Source organism: Salvelinus fontinalis, chromosome 38 (assembly GCF_029448725.1).
Source record: "Salvelinus fontinalis isolate EN_2023a chromosome 38, ASM2944872v1, whole genome shotgun sequence".
NCBI classification, from domain to species: Eukaryota; Metazoa; Chordata; class Actinopteri; order Salmoniformes; family Salmonidae; genus Salvelinus; species Salvelinus fontinalis.
Window position 1 is genome coordinate 19,385,525 of NC_074702.1, and position 24,812 is coordinate 19,410,336.

The window sequence follows — 24,812 nt, forward strand, 5'->3', positions numbered from 1 at the left end:
TGTACAACCCTCACTCTCTTCATCTGTCACTCCTCTCAACTCTCTCCTCTGTTAGCTAACAAAATTGCTACATGGACTATCGGAGTTGAACCTTGTATTTTATTCTTATCTATGCACACACACATGGCCCTACACACTTACACTCCAACACATACAGTACAAACACTCACTCCATAATTTGCGCACACACACACGCATACATTTATACTGACTACACACACCCACTCACTCACAAACAATCATCATATACGCTGCTGCTACTGTTTATAATATATCCTGATGCCTAGTCAGCTTACCCCTAATACATACAGTATCTACCTCTATCGATCCAGTATCCCTTAACATTGCAAATATGGTACTGGAACTGTATATAGTGTGCTGACTTGATCATTTTCTTTATTGTTATATCTTGTGTTTTTGTTCTACCTTGTTATTGTGAGTATTACATTGTTATTGATTACTGCATTGTTGGGGTTAGAGCTTGCGAGAAAGGCATTTCACTGTACTTGTGCATGTGACATTGAATCTTCATCCATCTCTTAATGCTCACTCCTCTCATGAACTCTACAACACTACAGAATCTGTTCTGTATTAGCTCTTTATTTTAGCAGGTCTCATTCATATTGGAATCTCTTTCTAAAGTGAGTCTGGGTCATGAAGGGAAGCACACATTCACCTCATTATTACAACATGTATCCAAAAAATAAGCAGATTGTTCTTTGTCTTTTTCTCTTTCTCTCAAAACAGTATCCAAGTAGTTTTTTATTTGGTTCATTCCAGGACAATGGAAACAAAGCTCGTGTCGACATGTCAATCACTCCTTTCTAATACAGAAAACAATTCAGCACTAACATGACAGAGATAGAGGTCATATGATTCTGGGAAACTCAGGGTTGAACAGCAGAAAGGCACTTCTGAGAACACGATACAGACAATATCTAGCGAGCGAGAGAAAGATTCAGAGAAAACTCAAGGGCCCAGTCATCCTCTCTCAAGGGCCCATCTGCTGCTTTCCAACAAAGTGTTGCATCTGGGTCTAGTTTGTGAGGTGTACAGAGATAGGTAAGAGGTCTTTATAAACTACATTTTTTATAAACTTTACCTTTATTTAATGTCCGAATTAATAGTGCACTATAAAAGTAGAGAGTGGTATGCAGTCTAAACACTGTTTACGTACTTTTTTATTTCCCCACCTATCGCAGAAAAAGGCATTGGAAGTATAGGGAGCGTTACTTTATTCACCACGAACATCTCAGCGTTACTAACCCACTGTTTTACCACTAGATCACTGGTAGGGAGAGAGAGAGGGCTGTGGTCAATGTTCCATGGCGTCCTCTTCCTCCTCCTCATCGTCACTGCTGGGCTCAAAGTCTTCATCCAGGGCAGGGTCTGTCTCCCCCTCCTCCCCCTCTGTCTCACCCCCCATTTCCCCCAGCAGCTGCTCTATGTGCTCCAGTATGGGCCCGTCGTCACAGTGCAACTTCACGTACAGCTGGAGAGAGAGACACAGTTTGTTACATACATGCACATTTCCACCAGGAAAAATGCCTCTTTCCTTGGGTATTGGGCTCAGCAGAACAAGGAAAGCGGATAGGATATTTCTCTGCTCTCTCTCACATACACAGATTGCTGTTGTTATCTCAGTGAAATGTGCTGTGAAGCGGGACCATTACAAAAGCTGGTCCCCCTGTAGACGGGACCAGTAGATTTCCCGGTGTATAAAACTCTCTGCCTGAGTGGAAGCACTGGACTGATAACAGAACCCACTACCACAGCAATCAGCACGCGCACACACACATTCCTTTTGCTCGAAACAACTTCTCCTCTAGTGAGGGAGATAAGCAGGTCTGAGAATCTGGGCTGAACTGCATTATTCTGTCTCATCCATGCACGCACGCACGTGCACACGCACACAAAGTACAAACAGCAGCAGGAACAGATCACCTTCACACTGCCAGTGTAACCCGGCCAAAATAGTTTGTGTGCGCGTACATGCATGCGTTGGTGTTGCCCCAGGAGCAGTCACCAAGCAGTAGGCCCTGACTGAAGACGCTTGGCCCACTAGAAGCTCATTTGGAGACAGTTGATGTCCTTCATTTTCAAGCTGATCACTTGAGTAGCATGGCATTTCGATAAAATTTACTTATTCAACTTAAGCTGTGACATTTATGGAATACTCATTTATAAAGAGGAACGCATCTGCCAGGATAGTATCATTTTTCATTGCGATAGCCGTTAGTTAAATAAACAGTGTTATACATTAGAGAAGAGTGCTGAGCTCAGCAAAGCCACACAATCAATTAAACCCATTTCTCATTTAGAGTAATGTAAGTTTTCCTCCCTTCTTTCACAGGTTGGCTGTCTGTGTGGTGTGTATGTGTGAGAGAGTGTTTGTGTCTTTCTCTGTGTGTGAGAAGAAGAAGCTTTCCCTCAAAGCCTGGAAACTCTGAGGCATATCTGGTCACTGCCACACCCCCCCCCCCCCCCCCCCAATGACACGTCTTTCCTAAGCCGTTGTGACAGGGGGTGAGGGTGTGTGAGACCTGTGAAGAGAGAGGAGGGAAATGAACCCTTTAACTATCTCACCCTCTCTCGAACTCTCCTTCCTCTTTCTCTGCCCTCCTCCCCTCTCCAGATCCCTATATATTTTCTTGAGGTTCAGGTTGATTAAGTGTACATACAATAAATGGCACATATCTCATATAAAAAGCTAAGCAGAAATTGTGAAAGCGAGAGTCGATGTGCCCTTGAGGCAAAATGAATGATAGACTTACTTTCTTTCTTTCTTTGGGTGAATCTAATAGAGATCAAGGACTTTCTCCTCACCTCCCTCTAAATCACAATCCCCCTCTCCTATCTCAGCTCCTCTCAAACTTCCCACAAATCTCTCCTGCTGTGTCTCCACTCCCTCCATGCTTCACCTTTTCCTCCTGACCCACACTACTTTCTTCACCTTCTCCATCCCCCCCTTCTCTCTCTGCTCCACAAGTGACCTTCCTGTCTGTGTGACAGATCACTGCTCAAACTCCAACACACACCCACACACACTCTCTCAGGAGATGAGGAGAGCAGGGTAGGGAATGATGTGAGAGGTGGAGTGTAGGGGAGTAGAGGCTGAGGGATGGTGGAGTATGGTTAACAGCAGAGGAGGTGAAATCAATAGTAAAAACATCACACAGAGAGGCAGCATTGTGTGTGTGGAGTAAAAGAGTGTATGTGTATAAATTAGTGTGTGTGGGAAGGAGCAAGTGTAGGTCAAGTGTTTTACTCTTTGATGAGCTAAAGGCGATCCCTTAGGGCAGGGGTGTCAAACTCATTCCACGGAGGGCCTAGTGTCTGCAGGTTTTTGTTTTTTCCTTTCAATAAAGCCCTAGACAACCAGGTGTGGGGAGTTCCTAACTAATTAGTGATGTTAATTCATCAATCAAGTACAAGGGTGGAGCGAAAACCCGCAGACACTCGGCCCTCCGTGGAATGAGTTTGACACCTGTGCCTTAGGGTATGGATGACTTGGAGGGTGTGTGTGTGATGTAATTGTAATGCTGTGGTTGAAAGGAGTGAGTGAACTCCAGGAGTGGTGAAGTGTTAATAGTGTGTGTATGCGTGTCAGGGTTTTTGTTAGGAAAATGTGGCGCCGGACATTTGACCGGCAGCATTTTAACTTCACGAACATTTGAGAGATTTACCGGACCTATATGCATTGGGTGCGTAACCTGATTAGGACGTCCACCCACGGTGCTCAGAATAACAGAACTCACATTTAGATAATGGTTACTCAGAACATGCAAGTCGAGGATGCCACGGTGTGCGTCCTTACCAAATTCTGATGAGCAATTTGAAGATGTTAGAATAACTGCCACATATACTGTTCCTCAGCCAACAAGACGAGTAACAGAAAAATCACTAGCCTATGTCAATCTACTATCCACATAGTAGACAAGTTGACCTATTCTATTGGTCAGCTTGTTGAGAAAGAAATAGCCTGTTCCAAACAGACTCTGGGACAGTTGTGGGACAATAGATCCCAAATTCATACAACCAGTAGGCCTAGGCTACATTAAAACATGTATAAGCAATGAGGCTGATGCAACAGATTAGAATGTTGATCAAGTATTCATTCTTCACATTATAAGCGCAGCAATGTGCACAAGGCTACGCGAGAATGTACTCAATTAGTGGTAAGACACTGTTGTCAAAAGCACACCGCACATGCGAGTAGTTTCATGTGACAGATGAAAAATATCCATTCGAAATTTAGAAAGAGGGGAGATTTAAAGATGCAACAACTAGCATGGGTTGCTAATATGACTATGATTGTGCCTTTGGCTACTGGACAAATAAATAAATAATTGCCTCCCCAGTTCTACGGTCGGATTTTACTTTGAAGCAAGGTAAGACATGCCTCATCATATGAAGTAAAATGTTCAGGTTTCAAACAATTAAGTATGTTTTCAAAATGCATTCTGGCTTCCAGCTCATTGCAAAGTGATGTGCGACACCCTGAAGCCTGCCTAAAGTTGCCTACATGCACTTGAATGGCGAATGGGAAGTGCGCTTCAATTAGGCCTACCAGTTGAGAAATAAAAATAGTATTCCTAGCTCTTTTTAAATCGTGGATTTAGAATTGTTTTAGAATGACTGGGCTTATAAGAGCATGTTTAACTCCAGCAGCAACTAATGAGCTGTTTGAGAAGCTGTAGCAGCAGCTCTCGCGCTGTCTGACAGATTTTCCTCTCATAGGTTCTGTGTCTGTATGCTGTGAGCATGTGATAAACATAACGACTAACGAACGTACATGCGCGCCAATTTAATTCCACAAAATTATGCAAATTAACTTATAGACCATTAAGTATGAGTGGTCAAATGTTTACAACAACTGGTATTTCCAAAAAGCTATATTTTGCCATGGGATTCTTTTTCTTCGCTGGACAGTTTTATTTAGCTGGGGCAAAAAATTATTTTACTCCAAAAGCCGGCTATTGTTAGCTAACAGAAACCCTGGTGTGTGCACGTATGTGTGTACAACTCCCCTAGAGAGAGAGAAATTGCCAAAGACATGTACTGTTCATACCACTGCCTGTGTGTGTGTGTGTGTGTGTGTGTGTGTGTGTGTGTGTGTGTGTGTGTGTGTGTGTGTGTGTGTGTGTGTGTGTGTGTGTGTGTGTGTGTGTGTGTGTGTACAGTATGCATGGCATTCATGCCTGTGTCCTGTGACAAACATACAACTTGCATACAGCTATTTGTGGCTTTATAAGGGGCTAAAAGTTTACAGCTCCTCTTCTCTCCTCTCAGAGGGGTTGAGGAATGGTTGAGAGATGGTTGTAGGGGTGTCAAGGTCAACCATCATCCAACCCCCTTGTAACCTTCCATGAGAGAGAGACGAAGAGAAACAGGGTCTGTCTCTTTAGAAGTAACGTGGCGAAGCACATTCATCAGCGGGGAAATGAATAATGGAGATATTTCAACGAACATAATCAAATGTGCACAGACACATGCTCACACACAGACATGCAAAAATGTAATTAAATATGCACACTCACACAAAGAGTGCTAACAACATAATTAAGTATGCTAGAAGTGGACTTGTGTCTAAACAAGCCAGTGTGAACTAGGTCTCATTAACATTTTCTGTTTTTCTGACTTACTCTGAGACTGAACACTTTAATAATTAGCATGCTCACAAACACTGGTCTGTTACGAGGGAAGACTCTCACACACACACTAGCAATGTGCGGGTTGACGCTAACCCACAGTCCCCATAGTTATATCCGCGGGGTGTGCAGGTTTATTTTGTGGATTAAGGGCTGATGGGTGGCAGGCGGGCGGGTTGAATAAAGAAAAAAAATCATATAAATGTATAATTCTTGTGCAATTCATAACTATAGGTTACATTGGGGGTTTTGTTTAATTATTTGTATCTTACGTCAGTGTGTAAGACTAAGCTTCAGGGCCTAACTGTACAGGCGCCAAATACACAGCAATTGCCAAATGCTTTTGGGAACACTGGCAGAAAAAGTTCAAGTTGGTCTACTGAGGCAAAAAGGACAATGTCGGCATATAATTCAATAAGAGAAAAGCTGCGAAATGGAGTTTAAAATAAAGAGAAGGAGGACCAGAAAAGTCATATATGGGAAAGATGATGTGTGATGGTTGTGAGGAGCTATACAAATCTGACAGTCACAAGACTGGGACTTCAAATATGTCAAGGGACCTGTACTGTTCAGATGGGTTAAATGGAATAGGAACTGAAATCTGGACACTAACTGTGGGTCTATAACCACTCACAGTCTTAATACTAACTCCTGCAGAATTAAGCAGCTCTTGCAATAAAATGATATACCAAATGTAAATTTTGACTTAGAAAGAGCAGTGGAGAAATATTATTTATGTATCTTGAGAGAATGAATGCGCGGTTAGGGACTGTCAGAAATGGTCCCATCTTTATCAGCATCGAAAAAGCGGATAGTATTTCAACCACATAAAATAGGCATCCAAGCCAAAATGAAATCTTATCAGAAACATGTTGGGTCGTTTTCACAGCTTTTAACTCCCTCTAACCGGTAAAATGTTGGTAATTTGGACATTTTGCACAGAAACTCATTTCCGTTTTTTGGGGTTATTGCTGCGCGATAGAAACAGAAATGAAAGAGAACTTTACCAATGTCAACTAGATTGAAGCATTCATTCTATCGATGTATACATAACCTCTTGCTCAACGGAAAATATGTATTTAGTCTTCTAAGGCAGGTATTCCCAAACTGGGGTACGTGTACCCCCAGGGGTACGCGCAATGACGTCGGGGGTACGCCAAATAAAAATGTGACTCACATCAAAATATATACAGTTGAAGTCGGAAGTTTAGATACACCTTAGCCAAGGACATGTAAACTCAGTTTTTCACAATTCCTGACATTTAATCCAAGTAAAAATTCCCGGTCTTAGGTGAATTAGGATCACCACTTTATTTTATGAATGTGAAATGTCAGAATAATAGTAGAGAGAATTATTTATTTCAGCTTTTATTTCTTTCATCACATTCCCAGTGGGTCAGAAGTTTACTTACACTCAATTAGTATTTGGTAGCATTACCTTTAAATTGTTTAACTTGGGTCAAACATTTTGGGTAGCCTTCCACAAGCTTCCCACAATAAGTTGGGTGAACTTTGACCCATTACTCCTGACAGAGCTGGTGTATCTGAGTCAGGTTTGTAGGCCTCCTTGCTCGCACATGCTTTTTCAGTTCTGCCCACAAATTTTCTATGGGATTGAGAGGGCCACTCCAATACCTTGACTTTGTTGTCCTTAAGCCATTTTGCCACAACTTTGGAAGAATGCTTGGGGTCATTGTCCATTTGGAAGACCCATTTGCGACCAAGCTTTAACTTTCTGAGTGATGTCTTGAGATGTTGCTTTAATATATCCACATAATTTTCCTACCTCATGATGCCATCTATTTTCTGAAGTGCACCAGTTGAAGTGCACCTGCAGCAAAGCACCCCCACAACATGATGCTGCCACCCCCGTCTTCACGGTTGGGATGGTGTTCTTCGGCTTGCAAGCATCCAGCCTTTTTCCTCCAAACATAACAATGGTCATTATGTCCAAACAGTTCCATTTTTGTTTCATCAGACCAGAAGACATTTCTCCAAAAAGTATGATCTTTGTCCCCATGTGCAGTTGCAAACCGTAGTCTGGCTTTTTTAATGGCGGTTTTGGAGCAGTGGCTTCTTCCTTGCTGAGCGGCCTTCCAGGTTATGTCGATATAGGACTCCTTTTACAGTGGATATAGATACTTTTGTACCCGTTTCCTCCAGCATCTTCACAAAGTCCTTTGCTGTTGTTCTGGGAGCGATTTGCACTTTTCGCACCAAAGTACGCTCATTTCTAGGAGACAGAACGCGTCTCCTTCCTGAGCGGTATGACGGCTACGTGGTCCCATGATGTTTATACTTGCGTACTATTGTTTGTACAGATGAACGTGGTACCATCAGGCGTTTGGAAATTGCTCCCAAGGATGAACCAGACTTGTGGAGGTCTACAATTTGTTTTCTGAGGTCTTGGCTGATATCTTTTGATTTTCCCATGATGTCAAGCAAAGACGCACTGAGTTTGAAGGTAGGCCTTGAAATACATCCACAGGTACACCTCCAATTGACTCAAATTATGTCAATTAGCCTATCAGAAGCTTCTAAAGCCATGACATAATTTTCTGGACTTTTCCAAGCTGTTTAAAGGCACAGTCAACTTAGTGTATGTAAACTTCTGACCCACTGGAATTGTGATACAGTTAGTTATAAGTGAAATAATCTGTCTGTAAACAATTGTTGGAAAAATGACTTGTGTCAAGCACAAATGTCCTAACCGACTAGCCAAAACTATAGTTTGTCAACAAGACATTTGGGGAGTGGTTGAAAAACTAGTTTTAATGACTCCAACCTAAGTGTATGTAAACTTCCGACTTCAACTGTATGTGTATGTGTGTATATATATATATATATATATATATATATATATATATATATATAAATTGAGAGACAAGCTTAAATTGAGAGACAAGCTTAAAGTTCTCTTTACTGGCCATAATTTTCACTTGTCCGACCGCTTGCATGATGACGAGTTTCTCAAACGACTGGCCTATCTGGGTGATGTTTTTTCTCATCTGAATGATCTGAATCTAGGATTACAGGGACTTTCCACAACTATATACAACTATGTGCGGGACAAAATTGAGGCTTTGATTAAGAAGTTGGAGCTCTTCTCTGTCTGCATTAACAAGGACAACACAGGGCCTCCCGGGTGGCGCAGTGGTCTAGGGCACTGCATCGCAGTGCTAACTGCGCCACCAGAGTCTCTGGGTTCGCGCCCAGGCTCTGTCGCAGCCGGCCGCGACCGGGAGGTCCGTGGGGCGACGCACAATTGGCATAGCGTCGTCCGGGGTAGGGAGGTTTTGGCCGGTAGGGATATCCTTGTCTCATCGCGCTCCAGCGACTCCTGTGGCGGGCCGGGCGCAGTGCGCGCCAACCAAGGGGGCCAGGTACACGGTGTTTCCTCCGACACATTGGTGCGGCTGGCTTCCGGGTTGGAGGCGTGCTGTGTTAAGAAGCAGTACGGCTGGTTGGGTTGTGCTTCGGAGGACGCATGGCTTTCGACCTTCGTCTCTCCCGAGCCCGTACGGGAGTTGTAGCGATGAGACAAGGTAGCGATTGGATACCACGAAAATTGGGGAGAAAATGGGATAAAAAAAAATAAAAAAAGGACAACACAAAGGTCTTTCCATCATTGTACGATTTTTGTGTGCAAATGAATTCAAGCTTACGGACAATGTCAAATGTGATATAGCGAAGCACCTGAGTAAGTTGGGTGCGCAATTACGCAGGTACTTTCCCTAAACGGATGACACAAACAACTGGATTCGTTATCCCTTTCATGCCCTGCCTCCAGTCCACTTACTGATATCTGAACAAGCGAGCTTCATCAAAATTGCAACAAGCGGTTCTGTGAAAATGTTATTTAAAATCAGAAGCCACTGCCAGATCGTGCCTTGGCAAATCGTTCTGTTAAGACACTGATGCCCTTTGCAACCACGTACCTATGTGAGAGTGTATTCTCAGCCCTCACTAGCATGAAAACGAAATACAGGCACAGACTGTGTGTGAAAAATGATTTAAGACTGAGACTCTCTCCAATACAACCCAACATTGCGTAGTTATGTGCATCCTTTCAAGCACACCCTTCTCATTAACCTGTGGTGAGTTATTCACAATTTTCTATGAACAAATAAGGTTTTATATGTAAGGTTAAATGGTTAAATAAAGATCTAAATGATTGATTATTATTATATTATTATTTGTGCCCTGGTCCTATAAGAGCTCTTTGTCACTTCCCACGAGCCGGGTTGTGACAAAAACTCACACTCATTTTTATGTTTAATAAATGTATTGTATAGTGTGTGTGGCAGACTACAATGATGGCAAAAAACAACATTTGAGAGTGTGCTGACACTGGTGCTAGAGGGGGTACGCAGCTGGAGGTTGAATGTTTGAAGGGGTACGGGACTATAAAAAGTTTGGGAACCACTGTTCTAAGGCAACAAGTAAATGACAGAAGCTGCATGTATCTAATTATAGACAAGTTGAGTAACAAATCGCCTAACAAAATGTTGGAAAGCAGAAAAATAGGCCTATCTAAATTAGGCGTATAAAAATAAATCCTGCATCCCCAGTCAAAAAATTGTTCCAGCATCTCTGACTGTACAGCGCATTTTCTATAGTAGCGGGTGGGATGGTTGGCGGTTGCACATAGTTTGGCGGTTGCACATAGTTTGGCGGTTGCACATAGTTTGGCGGTTGCACATAGTTTGGCGGTTGCACATAGTTTGGCGGTTGCACATAGTTTGGCGGTTGCACATAGTTTGGCGGTTGCACATAGTTTGGCGGTTGCACATAGTTTGGCGGTTGCACATAGTTTGGCGGTTGCACATAGTTTGGCGGTTGCACATAGTTTGGCGGTTGCACATAGTTTGGCGGTTGCACATAGTTTGGCGGTTGCACATAGTTTGGCGGTTGCACATAGTTTGGCGGTTGCACATAGTTTGGCGGTTGCACATAGTTTGGCGGTTGCACATAGTTTGGCGGTTGCACATAGTTTGGCGGTTGCACATAGTTTGGCGGTTGCAGATGGGTTATTAGCAATTGTGGGTGGTTGAACAAACAGCTGACCCGTGCATAACTAAAACACACAGTCTTGTATAACTAACCTTGTGGATACACACACACAATTCAGTCCCATTCATTCAAAATCCTATTTCCCTAACCCTTAACCCCAAAACCTTACCTAATAACCCTAACCTTAAAAATGAACGCTAGCTCCTAACCCTAAAACTAATTCTAACCTTCCCCTTTTGTTTGTTTACTATTCGTGGGGACTTCTGGTCTCCACAAGTATAGTTAAACACATCCACACCACACACACAAAAACACACCAAATTCTAAGACCGACACATAGCTCCTCGACGTAAGAAAACGATTAAGATAGGGTTAACATTTCAGAATCCCTGCCAGCAGTGAAGCTCTGTATCATACTTGTGTATTACTGACTGTACAAGCTGAAAGTACAATATCAACCAAACAGACTTACATCAATACATAGCCTCATCAGTGTGTGTGTGTGTGTGTGTGTGTGTGTGTGTGTGTGTGTGTGTGTGTGTGTGTGTGTGTGTGTGTGTGTGTGTGTGTGTGTGTTTACCTTCTTGGCTTTGGTCAGGTAAGATCTGGCCGCCTCCTTCAACGCTTCACGCTCCTCCCTCTCCTCATCGCTCTCTTCTCTCTCCTCCCTTCTTCTCTCCTCCATCTGCAGGTAACACACCCAGCCTGAGAGATACCACACCTGTGAGAGAGAGAGAGAAAGAAATATGTATTTTATTAAGTGAGCTCAGCTATGACAGGGGAAACACATTTAACGGTCTAGTCTACGAGAAATCTGTACCTAGAACTGTGACAAACAGGCTTAACACACACGCGCACACACACCGGAGGCACTTATTGAAATGCTCACAGCATCCTCATGAGCTGCCACTATGGTAAAGAGCTGGGCCTGTGCTGGAGCAGTTTGTCTTCGCAAACTTCCGTCTCCACGCGCCAATCTGAAAGCGCTGTCACACACACAACTTACAGACTAAAGGACAAAACGCAGCTACACACATTCCATTCCTTCTCTTCTCTCAACTACCGGTTGTATTCTCTCTCCCTCATACCAATACTGTACACACCCACATTAAAACACACCCTACATAGTTTACCCTCATCCTTCCACCTACAACACACAGCACACTTGTACTTCAGAAGTTTGTGTGGGTGTGTGTCTCATCTGAGGCCAAGGATCAGCCACCCACACTTCTTGCAGAAGCAGGACATTAACATTCCTCTCATTTACTATTCATTTTACAGCAGAAAACAACAGCGACCTCCACCTCTATCAGCAGACCCATGCATGCACGCACACACTCATGAAGACGAGAGGCTTGAAGGCTGAACATAACTTTATGCCTTTTGAATGATTATACAATTATTAGAAGCATCCTCTTCATGACCGGATCTACAACTCTGTAACTTAAGTTGAGCATAGCGGTTTGAATACACACACTGACCTGTAGGTGCATGTGCGTGTGTGTCTAGATCTGGGTTGCTACTTCAATCAGAATGTCTTTGCTTCCTCAAAAGAAACTCCATTAGAATAAGTCTCTTTCAAAGTGTTTATGAAATATGGTCTGTTTTGCTCGTATTTATGGCTCTATTAAACTAAGCACACACACACACTCTTCATGAGCACACCCACCACTCGTCTCAGAAAATTAACGAGCCAGCTAATTAAGAACTTCAGAGAATCCACACAACACCCACACGTTACTCTCTTACTGATAAGTCTACAGTAAGTAGGTGTCAATCAGTCCTCTTGGATGAGACAACAGTCACAGATACCATCTGGTTCTAGAGAGTTTTAATAGTTTTAACAAGGTCTACGTAAAGACTTAGAAAGAGTCAGAATTCCAAGTTTACCAAACCTGTTGACAAAGTACTACATTGTACAGGGAGTTAGTTAGGTACCACCACCTTGACTACTGGCAGCTGTTTAGGTCCATTAACAATGCATGAGTTCCCGAGGTGGGTGACTTATCAAAAAGAATGGTTAGCACAAAACAGTTTGAGCTGTGGGTAGAGGGTTTAGACTAGGTTGTGTCATCGTCATTTCCAGTTGTGTTATTCTGATGGTGCTCGAGAACACTACTGACAAAACAAACACTTTACTGTATATTCATAAGAGTTAAAACTGTCTGTCTGTCTGTCTGTCTGTCTGTCTGTCTGTCTGTCTGTCTGTCTGTCTGTGTATATATGTGAGTGTTTCTGCTTAGAGCAGGTGTCTCCTGAATGAGTTCAAAGGTTGAGCAAGTGACTGCTCTCAATCTGTCAGCCGAGGTGTGTAGGAGGAAGGGTGAGAAAGAATGAGCACAATGAGGTTAGATTGTCACACACACACACACACCTCTTGCAAAGAATACTAATATGGCTCTGGAGCAGAGAGAACTGAACGGTGGCTGCAGGTGTGTCTCCTGCTCACTTCACACACAGAAAACTGCCCCAGAATCTCTTCACGTGTCTATTTTCAAAGGATAAAGCTAAAAACATTAACAACTTCATAGTTAAGAACATTATAAAAATATGGAAGAAAATGTAACGTATTCTTCAAGAACCAATCACTTCCTAAACCTTATGGAACAATCCTTGGATAGCTTTTCATAATACAATGATAAAATGGCCCACATGGAAAACTAAAGGCATAGAAACCATAAATTACTTGGTAATAGGAAATACATGTATTTCCATAACAGAATTAAAAAGCAATTTTGAACTGACCAATGTAGATATTTTCAAATACATGCAACTTAAAAAGGGAAAGGGGGATACCTAGTTAGTTGTACAACTGAATGCATTCAACTGAAATGTGTCTTCCGCATTTAACCCAACCCCTCTGAATCAGAAAGGTGCGGGGGGCTGCCTTAATCTAAATTATCGGCACCCGGGGAACAGTGGGTTAACTGCCTTGGTCAGGGGTAGAACGACAGATTTTTACCTTGTCAGCTCTGGGATTCAATCTAGCAACCTCTCTGTTACTGGCCCAACGCTCCTACCTGCCACCCCAAGTTTCATATCAAGAAATTTTACTTTGAAAACTTTTGGACATCAGCGCAATCTTGAGGGAATCCCATTTGAGTCAGAAAAGGATATTTATATGATAGGTAAGGTATACAAAACCTTGCAGAAAGACTATCCAACTGACAATCTCTTAGAAAAAAAAATATATAAACTATTAGAACCAAGACTTAAAAATAACTGATATTGGCACAAGATGGGGGGAATGTTGGAAAATAACTAATGGAATTACAGTTAACAAAGTTTATGCTTAATCCAGTATAAACTAATGTATAGCATTTCTTATACAAGAGACAAAATTCTGAAAATTCTACATCACAACGGCAGAGTCATATCTTAAGTGTAAAACTAACAATGAATCAATAATCCATGCCTTCTGGGAATGATAAATTCCAAAAGTTATGGGCAGAGTTAGAAAGTTGGCTGTCAAAAGTATTAATGTAAATTAACTTTTAATCAGTCTCTCTGCATACTGTATTTCAAGACACGGTATATGAGGGTGCAGTGAGATACCCGATGGGTTGGACGATACTTTTTTCATCAAATCTGGAAAAAACGTATACTTAAAACTGCAAATCAACCAATCCATTGTTAACATAATGGAAAGGGTAAAATGTTTTATTGTCTAAATGTTGAAAGTGCGTGGGCGACAGAGAGAAACAAAATGGTGCAGTCTGAGGCCATGTGGCGGAGAGAGTGATGCGGGTGCTGGAGACGGGGGTGTGAGCAGGTGGGCCTGTGCAGGGGTGATGTTGTTGATGTTTGTGTGCGTCTGTATGCCATCGTTTGTATGTGAATGTTTTGTATTGTAAAAAATGTAAAATAAAAACTGACATCATCATCATGACTTACCTGTACCACCTCGTCATCTTCCTCTAGTAGACCCTCCAACACATCTACTGCTGTCTGAGAGGAATCATAAAAACACACAAATCATCATTTCCATTGTTCATTAAACATTAAGCACATCCTGCTCCTAGCCTGAGTCGCTATGTGTGTGGAGGCAGAGAGCGAGGTGTTTCCTGTCACACACATCTCGCTCTCTCTGCCACCCTAATCAATGGATGTGATCAGAGTCTGATCAGACTCTCAAAACCCAGTGTTCCATAGACACGGTCGTCAATAGCAACAAGACAGCTTACACAGTCATCAATACACAACGAAGCTAATCTCATGATTACTATTAATAATCAGTCAATATCCCTCCTGTCCAATACTCCTTGACCTCAACAACCAATACAGAACTGGTTATGATCAATAGCTAGTCCTCATCAATGGACCTGATCACCAGTCCACACCCTCCTGTCCTGATGATTCCAGACTAGTTCACCTCACCTAGTTCCCCAGTGTACACGATCTCACGCATCTCTTCCTCTTCAGAGTTATCTGTCCCATTTTCTTCATCCCTCTTCCACTTTTTATCATCACTTGTGTATGCGAGAGACGGAGTGTGTGTGTGTGTGTGTTGATTAATTGTGGGGTTGATTACCTGCTGAGAGGTATTAAGTTTTATTAATTAACACATTCTGATTAGAGGGAAATCAACATCTCATTCCTGATGATCTACAGAGTACATGTTTTGTATTAGAGCTGAGGTTGATCAATAAACTATTTAGCCGATGTAGTTAAACACCCAAGTATCGGTGTTAGTTCCAGACCTCCAAGGAGCCAACCACTGAGGAACAGCTTATGAGAAAACAGACATCAACTCACGACAGACACAGACAATCCCCTGACGACAACCCATGATGACAACAACAACAACTCAACTCTAAGACTGGTTGTCATGACACCACCTCTTGAAAGGACAAAATATTATTCCTGTGTGAATTGCTGGGTACATTTACCTGTTTATATGTTCTTTATATACATGTACCTCCTGCATTATTCACTTAGTTGAAATATACTGATTTTCATTCACAGTTGCTTTGGTTTTCCTGCATCTCTGTCTCTGAAACGGTGTGTGGGTGTGTGTGTGAGAGCGAGACAGCCCTCCAGACTATTATAGTCATTTGTCTTGTCCCTATCCGTGCGCTGCACTCTGGTAAAATGATTCTGTTTAGCAACGTTGCCTGCAGATTACTCAACAGCAACAACAAATACACACACGAAACGTGTCGTCCCCTTTGCTTCAGGACCAGTTAGAAACCACCCTCCTGGGAGTAGCTCCTTTATAACTCTGTGTGTGTGTGTGTGTCTGTGTGTAGCCGTGAGCATGCTTGTGTGTGTTTGAAGTGTCTTTATTAGTGTCTGTTCAGTCAGACTCCCGTACTTTTGTTTTTCACACATACAGCAGGAGATTACAAAGTGATCTATTTGACACTTGGTATTGACCTAAAGGTCCAATGCAGCATTTTATTTATTTTTCATATCAATATCAAATCATTTCTGGGTAACAATTAAGTACCTTACTGTGATAGTTTATTTTTGACCATTTTAATTGAAAACAAAAATAGCCTCATAGAAAATAGCAAGTTTTCAAGCAAGAATTTAGCTAGGACTGGTCTGAGTGGGGAGGGGAAAACTGAAAACTAGCTGTTATTGGCAGCAAGGTTTGGAACTCTCTTATTGGTCTATTAACAACAAAAAATACACTGGTGACATCCTTGTGATGTCACCAAGTAGGCCAAAACTGCATCCAACCAAAACAGGCTGATACTTTAGGTGGTCTTTTCAAACAGCTCTTACACTAAAAGGGCATTATGATCATTTACACAATTTCACAGTATTATTATTATAGTGTGAAAATATACACTTAGTGGCCATATATTTAGGTACACCACCCAATTACAAAAAATTGTGAAATGGTTCACTCCTACAGACAGTGAGTCATGTGGCTTGCTATATAAAGAAAGCAGACAGGCATTGAGGCATTCAGTTACTCTACGATTGAACGTTAGAATGGGCAAAATGAGTGACGTAAGTGACTGAGCGCCGGTTCCAGGATCTTGGAAACGGCCGGCCTCCTGGGCTTTTCATGCACGATAGTGTCTACGATTTACAGAGAATGGTGCGACAAACAAAAAAACATTATTTCAGGGGTAGTCCTGTGGGCGAAAACAGCTTATTGATGAGAGATCGAAGGAGAACGGCAAGAATTGTGCAAGCTAACAGACGGGCCACAAACAGGCAAATAACGGTGTAGTTCAAGTGGTGTGTAGAACGGCATCTCGGAACACACAACTCATCGGTCCTTGTCACGGATGGGCTAATGCAGCAGACGACCACACTGGGTTCTACTCCTATCAGCTAAAAACAAGAAGGAGCGGCTCCAGTGGGCACGCTATCACCAACACTGAACAATTGTGGAGTGGAAAAACATTGCCTAGTCCGACAAATTCAGAATTTTGTGGAAGCAGCACGAATCCATGGCCCAATTGTGCCTAACGTCAACAGTACAGGCTGGTGGTGGGGGTGTTGTAATGGTGTGAGGAATGTTTTCCTGGCACAAGTTAGGTCCCTTGATACCAATTGAGCAACATGTTCAAGCCCCGAATAATTCAGGCTGTTCTGGAGGCAAAGCGGGATCCAACCCAGTACTAGACTGGCGTGCCTAATAAACTGGTCGAGTATATAAAAAAACTGGGAAATCACGTTTTTGACTGCACTGGGCCTTTAATATCACTCCAATGCAACGTGTAGACTATGTTTTTCTTGTGCTATGGTAATATACAATAAAAACCGACAAATTTGTTTACATCCCTGTTAGACAGCCTTTTATCCTTTGTCAAGATAATCCATCAGCATGATTATTACACTGGTACACCTTGTGCTGGGGACTAGGATTGCAAAGGGTCTGAAACTTTCCGGTTTCCGAAGTTAAGCCCGGGAATTTGGGGAATTTTGCTTAAATTCAAAAAAAGTTAGCTTATAACAGTGAACCTTTTTTGTGGGATACACCAAAGGCAATTCTAGGTCTTGATTTTTTGTTAACAAATACAGTTGTCGGAAGTTTACATACACCTTAGCCAAATACTTTTAAACTCAGTTTTTCACAATTCCTGACATTTATTCCAAGTAAAAATTCCCTGTCTTAGGTCAGTTAGGATCACCACTTTATTTTAAGAACGTGAAATGTCAGAATAATAGTGGCGAATCATTTATTTCAGCTTTTATTTCTTTCATCACATTCCCAGTGGGTCAGAAGTTTACATACACTCAATTAGTATTTGGTAGCATTGCCTTTAAATTGTTTGACTGGGCCAAACGTGTCGGGTAGCCTTCAACAAGCTTCCCACAATAAGTTGGGTGAATTTTGGCCCATTCCCCCTGACAGAGCTGGTGTAACTGAGTCAGGTTTGTAGGTCTCTTTCCTCACAAAAGCTTTTTCAGTTCTGCCCACAAATATTCTATAGGATTGAGGTCAGGGCTTTGTGATGGCCACTCCAATACCTTGACTTTGTTGTCCTTAAGCCCTTTTGCCACAACTTTGGAAGTATGCTTGGGGTCAATGTCCATTTGGAAGTCCCATTTATGACCAAGCTTTAACTTCCTGAATGATGTCTTGAGATGTTGCTTCAATATACATTTACATTACATTTTAGTCATTTAGCAGACGCTCTTATCCAGAGCGACTTAGAGTAGAGTGCATACATTTTATTATTATTATTATTTATTTTTTTACATACTATATCCACATCATTTTCCTTTCTCATGATGCCATCTATTTTTTGAAGTGCACCAGTCCCTCCTGTAGCAAAGCACCCCCACAATATGATGCTGCCACCCCTGTGCTTCACGGTTGGGATGGTGTTCTTCGGCTTGAAAGCCTCCCCCTTTTTCCTCCAAACATAACAATGGTCCTTATGGCCAAACAGTTCTATTTTTGTTTCATCAGACCAGAGGACATTTCTTCAACAAGTACAATCTTTGTCCCCATGTGCAGTTGCAAACCGTAGTCTGGCTTTTTTATGCCGGTTTTGGAGCAGTGGCTTCTTCCTTGCTGAGCGGCCTTTCAGGTTATGCCGATTTAGGACTCGTTTTACAGTGGATATAGATACTTTTGTACCGGTTTCCTCCAGCATCTTCACAAGGTCCTTTGATGTTCTTCTGGGAGCGATTTGTACTTTCTGCACCAAAGTACGTTCCTCTCTAGGAGACAGAACGCGTCTCCTTCCTGAGCGGTATGACGGATGTGTGGTCCCATGGTGTTTATACTTGCGTATTATTGTTTGTACAGATGAATGTGGTACCTTCAGGCGTTTAGAAATTGCTCCTAAGGATGAACCAGACTTGTGGAGGTCTACAATTTTTTTCCGAGGTCTTGGCTGATTTATTTAGAATTTCCCATGATGTCAAGCAAATAGCAACTGAGTTTGAAGGTAGGCCATGAAATATATCCACAGGTACACCTCCAATTGACTCAAATTATGTCAATTAGCTTATCAGAAGCTTCTAAAGCCATTACATCATTTTCTGGAATTTGAAAAACAGCCCCAGACTATTCCAGACTATTCCTCCTCCACCAAATGTACAGTTGGCACTATGAATTTGGGCAGGTAGCGTTCTCCTGGCATCAACCTAGATTCGTCCGCCTGACTGCCAGATGGTGAAGCGTGATTCTACACTCCAGAGAACACGTGTCCACTGCGCCAGAGCCAAATGGCGGTGAGCTTTACACCACTCCAGCCGACGCTTGGCATTGCACATGGTGATCTTATGCTTGTGTGCGGCTGCTCAGCCATGGAAACCCATTTCACGAAGTTCCCAACGAACAGTTATAGTGCTGACGTTGCTTCTATGGCAGTTTGGAACTCAGTTGTGAGTGTTGCAACCGAGTATAGACGATTTTTACGCACTTTGCGCTTCAGCGGTTCCGTTCTGTAAGCTTGTGTGGCCTACCACTTTGCAGCTGAGCAGTTCTTGTTCCTTCTACTTCACAATAACAGCACTTACAGTTGACCAGGGCAGCTCTAGCAGGGCAGAAATTTGATGAACTTGTTGGAAACGTGGCATCCTATGACAGTGCCATGTTGAAGGTAGCATCCTATGACGGTGCCATGTTGAAAGTCACTGAGCTCTTCAGTAAGGACATTCTACGGACAATGTTTGTATATGGAGATTGCATGGCTGTGTGCTCGATTTTATACACCAGTCAGCAACGTGTGTGGCTGAATTAGCCGAATCCACTAATTTGAGGGTGTCCACATACTTTTGTATATATAGTGTATCACCACTGAGTTTTTATTTCAGCTGTTCAGAAATATCAAATTGGTTAAGGGTTCAGAAGAGGGTGAGTAAAGCGTACAGTAAAGAGAAAAACTTGAATGTGTAAAATAACATGTGCAGAATGTTCGGATCCATCGTTATGAGAAAAAGTTTCCAGTGGCAGGAAGTGGGTGAGAAATCCGTATTCGTAGCCTCTGCTAATTATATTTGACCCTGGTTATAACCACCGTCTTCCTCTCCTCCATTTCCTTCCCTCGTTCCCTCTGCTCTACTAGGGTCAAATGCTTCTTCTCCGCTGTTTAACAACGGATTCCCTATTCGATTCCGATGTGTGTGTGTAATTTATGAGTTAGAATGTTGTTGCTGTTTAGAGTTGAAAACTGCGATGTTAATGACTTGCCTCTAGGTTTACCACTGCTGTGTGGAAACACAGAATTAGAATTTCTTTAACAATAGAAGACTAAAATAGTCTCAGTTACTCAAGATCTGACTAATCTTGTCCTGCATCTCCTGTTCTCCAGTTATCTGCTGCTTCCATCTTGTTGTTATCGTGGTGAATGTTTCCAGGCTCACAGCAATCTTCATCCTCATCTCCACCTCAATTGTTTCTGATTCCTCAATAAATGCACTGAGTCTGTAGTGTGTGTGGCTTGCTGACACATGCAGGCAGATGAAGACAAATAATGTGTCAGACACACACACACACACCTTTCTACCCCTCTCCCTCCAGATCTTTTCTAAAGCCCTCTATCCTATCATCTCTGTTCCTCCCTCCGTTTACCTCTCTCTCTCTCTGGGTAAAGACCACTCCTCTATTATTGAAGATGATCTCTGGCAAAGATAAAGAATACAGAGCACTGGCCTTTTCACAGAGAAAACTCATCCTACACCCACATACTCCTACCTCGTACTCTTCTGCCTCTATGAGGAGTTTGGCCGTGGTGATGCGGGATTCATATGGTGGGATGTCACTCTGGAAAGGGAACAAAACCAGTTAGACACTCACAGAATTGCTCTCACACAGATACACACAAACACACACACGGAGCGATAAGTTGGCCCTCTGACTTGGCTTTTATGCTCTGGGTTGTTTGACTCGCCTGTGTGTGTGTGTGTGTGTGTGTGTGTGTGTGTGTGTGTGTGTGTGTGTGTGTGTGTGTGTGTGTGTGTGTGTGTGTGTGTGTGTGTGTGTGTGTGTGTGGTATAAGTCTCTCACCTGTGTGTGTTCCTCCTCTATGTCCTCTCTGCTGGGTGGAGCTTCACTCTGTTTCAGGGCAGGTAGCCACGCATCCACACTCCTCATCAGGTACTCCTTCCCCTCCTACACACATACACACAAAGAATATCTGACATCTGCTCCCCTGATCCAGGCTGCATCACATCCGACCGTGATTGGGAGTCCCATAGGGCGGCGCACAATTGGCCCAGCGTCGTCGGGGTTTGGACAGGGTAGGCCGTCATTGTAAATAACAATTTGTTCTTGACTGATTTGCCTAGTTAAATAAAGGTTACACACAACTGTCAAATCAACTCCATCTAGTTAGAGCAGAGCCACAGTGCCATCAGGTGGCTGGAGGAGATATTTACAAAAGTAACCTTGAGAAGAGCTGCAGTTTTCCAAAACTTGTCTTCTCTTTGAAATGTAAGAGTCATTTAGGAGTAAATCCTTAGCTAGCTGTTATTGTTGCTCCCTAAAGATTAAGGCTCTACGAACAATTGAAGGCCTGTCTCATTGCAGTGCTAGGACTAGCAGATTATCATAAAATTGTATGACAATTGCAAATGCTCTGATTGTTCAGTTATAGACCATTTTTCTGTCTCCCCTCATCACTTTCTTTTGTTCTCTCTCTCCCCAACTTTCCTCCTCCTCTCTTCGTCAGATGTGATCCGTGTCCAAATGTATCTGCTTCATAACTAATTCTGCATTAATATCTGTCATAAACTGAGTAATGTGTGTGTGCCTAGCTCATCAGATTAATGGCATATGATTCCATTTTCTCACATGAATTAACTCTGATTGCTGCTTTAACAAGATGATAATTTAGCGTGAGACATACCTACCTCTGATTTATAGTCATAGTGTGTGTGTGTGTGTGTGTGTGTGTATGTACTGACCTGGTTCTTCTCTGTACTGAACAGGTAGCTAGCCATCAGCTGTAGAGCCTCTGGGTTGTCAGGATGATAGGTCAGCGCTCGCTCTATGGCCTCTCGACACTGATCTCCTGCCTTCTCCTCCATACTACACACAAACACACACAAATCTGTGAATTCAATACACAACAGGCCTTTCAGGTTACAAAAATGTATATATGATTTTTGTGTTACCAGAGGTCAGTGAAGTAGATCTCTGCCACAGAACAGTAGGCCACACACACGTCTCTGCCTATCAGGATCTCTGACCCTGAGTCCTGGAGTGGGGAGGCTGCTGCCTCAGCTCCTGCTCCTGCCTGGGGTGACAGGGGGATGGTTGAGGTAGAAGTATTCAGCATCTCTGGCTGCCAGTTTGTGACAGTCACTTTATGATAGTCAGTTTGTGACACAGTCAGTAGAAGTGTTCAGACTGAAGAAACAGCTCCTCCTAGTGTTCTGTGTTAGACATGCATTCAACAAGATCCATGAGTGTGTGTGTGTGCGCGTGTACTCACTGTGGCTTGTGCGTGTTTCTCCAGCATACACAGTAGTATCTGTACTCCTTTGGTGTAGTACTGCACAGCCTCTTGGCCTGTGTGTATCTGCCCTAGAGACATGTATTTACTATGACCTTCTTCAGGACTCAACTGCACTGCATGCAGAAACACTTAGAGCTGGAGTTAAGGAACACACACACGCATGTGCATTTGCACAACACACACATGCACACAGAGATGCATGCAAACACCATACACACACACTGAAGGATATTTCCTTGGCCCTCTGTGTGTCTCCCAGTTCAGAGTGGATGTGTCCTAGCAGGTCCAGGGTAAGTAGGTTGTCAGGCTCCACCTCTAGTGCTCGCTGACAGAACCTCCCCGCCATCTCAAACTCCAAACTGTCCATACATTCCTCTGTCTGAAACACAACACAGGACAGATGTTAGTGTACAGCATGTGCCAATCTCCAAACTGTCCGTACACTTCTGACTCCATCTGAAACAGGAGAAAGAGAGAGTATGTCTGGAGTGTGTGTGTGTGTGTGTGTGTGTGTGTGTGTGTGTGTCTGTGTTCTACCTTCTCCAATAGTTGTTCGACAGTATATTTTTCAGCCGTTCTTTTCTTGGCTTTCTCCTGCATCTTCAGCTTCATTCTATCTTGAGGTGACAGACCTGCCAATCCAGAGCCTGTTGTAACACAGTCCATATTGTCAACAATAGCCTACATAAGTCTGGCTACAGTTACAGTAGCTAACTAGCAAGTTAGCTCGCTAGGTTGTTCTTTCCAGAGTGGACTAGCGAGCTACAGTACCTTCAGAAAGCATTCACACCCCTCGACTTTTTCCACATTTTGTTTTGTTACAGCCTGAATGGAAAATGTATTAAATTGTGATGTTTTTGTCATTGGCCTACACACAATACCCCCATAATATCCTAATGACTATGCTGCAATAGTCTATGTGCCTGGGGCTAGGGTCAGTCTGTTATATCTGGGGTAATTATCCTGTCTTATCTGGTGTCCTGTGTGAATTTAAGTATGCTCCCTCTAATTCCCTCTCTCTCCCTCCCCTCCCGGAGTACCTGAGCCCTAGGACCATGCATCAGGACTACCTGGCCTGATGACTCCTGGCTGTCCCCAGTCCACATGGTCTTGCTGCTGCTCCAGTTTCAACTGTTCTGCCTGTGGCTATGGAACCCTGACCTGTTCACCGTGCTACTGCTACTATACATTGTTCCAGGACCTGCTGTTTTCGACTACCTCTACCACACCTGCTTTCTCGACCTCTGGATGTTCGGCTATGAAAAGCCAACTGACATTTATTCCTGAGGTACCGACCGGTGCTCTACAACCACTGTGATTACTAGTTGACCCTGCTGGTAATCTATGAAAGTTTGAACATCTTGAAGAACAATCTGGCCTTACTGGCACAGCCAGATGAGGACTGGCCACCACTCAGAGCCTGGTTCCTCTCTAGGTTTCTTCCTATGTTCCTGCCTTCTAGAGAGGTTTTCCTTGCCACCGTGCTTCTACATCTGCATTGTTTGGGGTTTTAGTATAGGCACTTTGTGACATCTGCTGATGTAAAAAGGGCTTTATAAATACATTTGATTTGGTATTGTGTGTAGAAGGGTGAGGGGAAAAAAATATGTAATACATTTTGAATTCCGGCTGTAAAGACAACAAAATATGAAATAAGTCAATCGGTATGAATACTTTCTGAAGACACTGTAGCTATCACACATAGTATAACAAATATCACACACGGACAACAACACTAGTTGTCCTTTATAGCGATCTAACTAACACGTTAGTTACTGTATTAACATACCTCCGTTAGAGCGCGGATCTTTCCTCCTGGCTTTGCTCTTCTTTTTGCCCTTGGTTTGGCCTCCCATTACAACAATGACGATTTGTAATCAAGTTTTATAATTGATGTTAGAATCACTGTAAAAAAATATGGGGATAAATTAGTCCACGCGTAGGGTGTGAGTGCACATGCGCAGTACTGCGTATGGTGTGAGTTCACATGCTCAGTACTGCTAACCCAGCAGCTACGGAGAATGATAGTGGACAAACAGTTCCAGTTAAATGTGAATGACAGTAAGAACAGTCGCTGTTTGAGAATGCCAAAGGCAATCGATTTGATGTTGCGTTTTCATGTCTCATGTACTATATACAACCTTAATTAGTTGAGTCTTTGATGAAATTCCATTGATAAAGTGTTGAAACAAACGTCATTGCGGTAATGTAGACGGAAAATAGTCGAGAAAGATATGATGTGAATAATTGACAGTCTGAACTCGCCAAT

At 42.8% G+C, this 24,812-nt stretch overlaps 1 protein-coding gene across 2 annotated transcripts; it reads right to left on the reverse strand.

The window, feature by feature from the left end:
* Positions 1–580: 580 nt before the first annotated feature.
* si:dkey-12j5.1 (uncharacterized) lies at positions 581–24,764 on the reverse strand. 2 transcript variants are annotated; one of them, XM_055902965.1, is made up of 12 exons: positions 24,685–24,764; positions 24,333–24,448; positions 23,081–23,190; positions 22,776–22,922; positions 22,520–22,672; positions 22,200–22,321; positions 21,990–22,113; positions 21,091–21,195; positions 20,779–20,847; positions 14,559–14,612; positions 11,245–11,385; positions 581–1,492 (listed from the first exon to the last, which is right to left on the reverse strand). In XM_055902965.1, exons 2-12 carry the CDS (start codon positions 24,397–24,399, stop codon positions 1,316–1,318), a joined length of 1,269 nt encoding a protein of 422 aa, XP_055758940.1. In that variant the 5' UTR covers positions 24,400–24,448; positions 24,685–24,764; the 3' UTR covers positions 581–1,315. The 2 variants fall into 2 exon arrangements, with proteins under 2 accessions (XP_055758940.1, XP_055758939.1); XM_055902964.1 differs by lacking the exon at positions 24,685–24,764 and having other exon boundaries at positions 24,333–24,607.
* Positions 24,765–24,812: the final 48 nt, after the last annotated feature.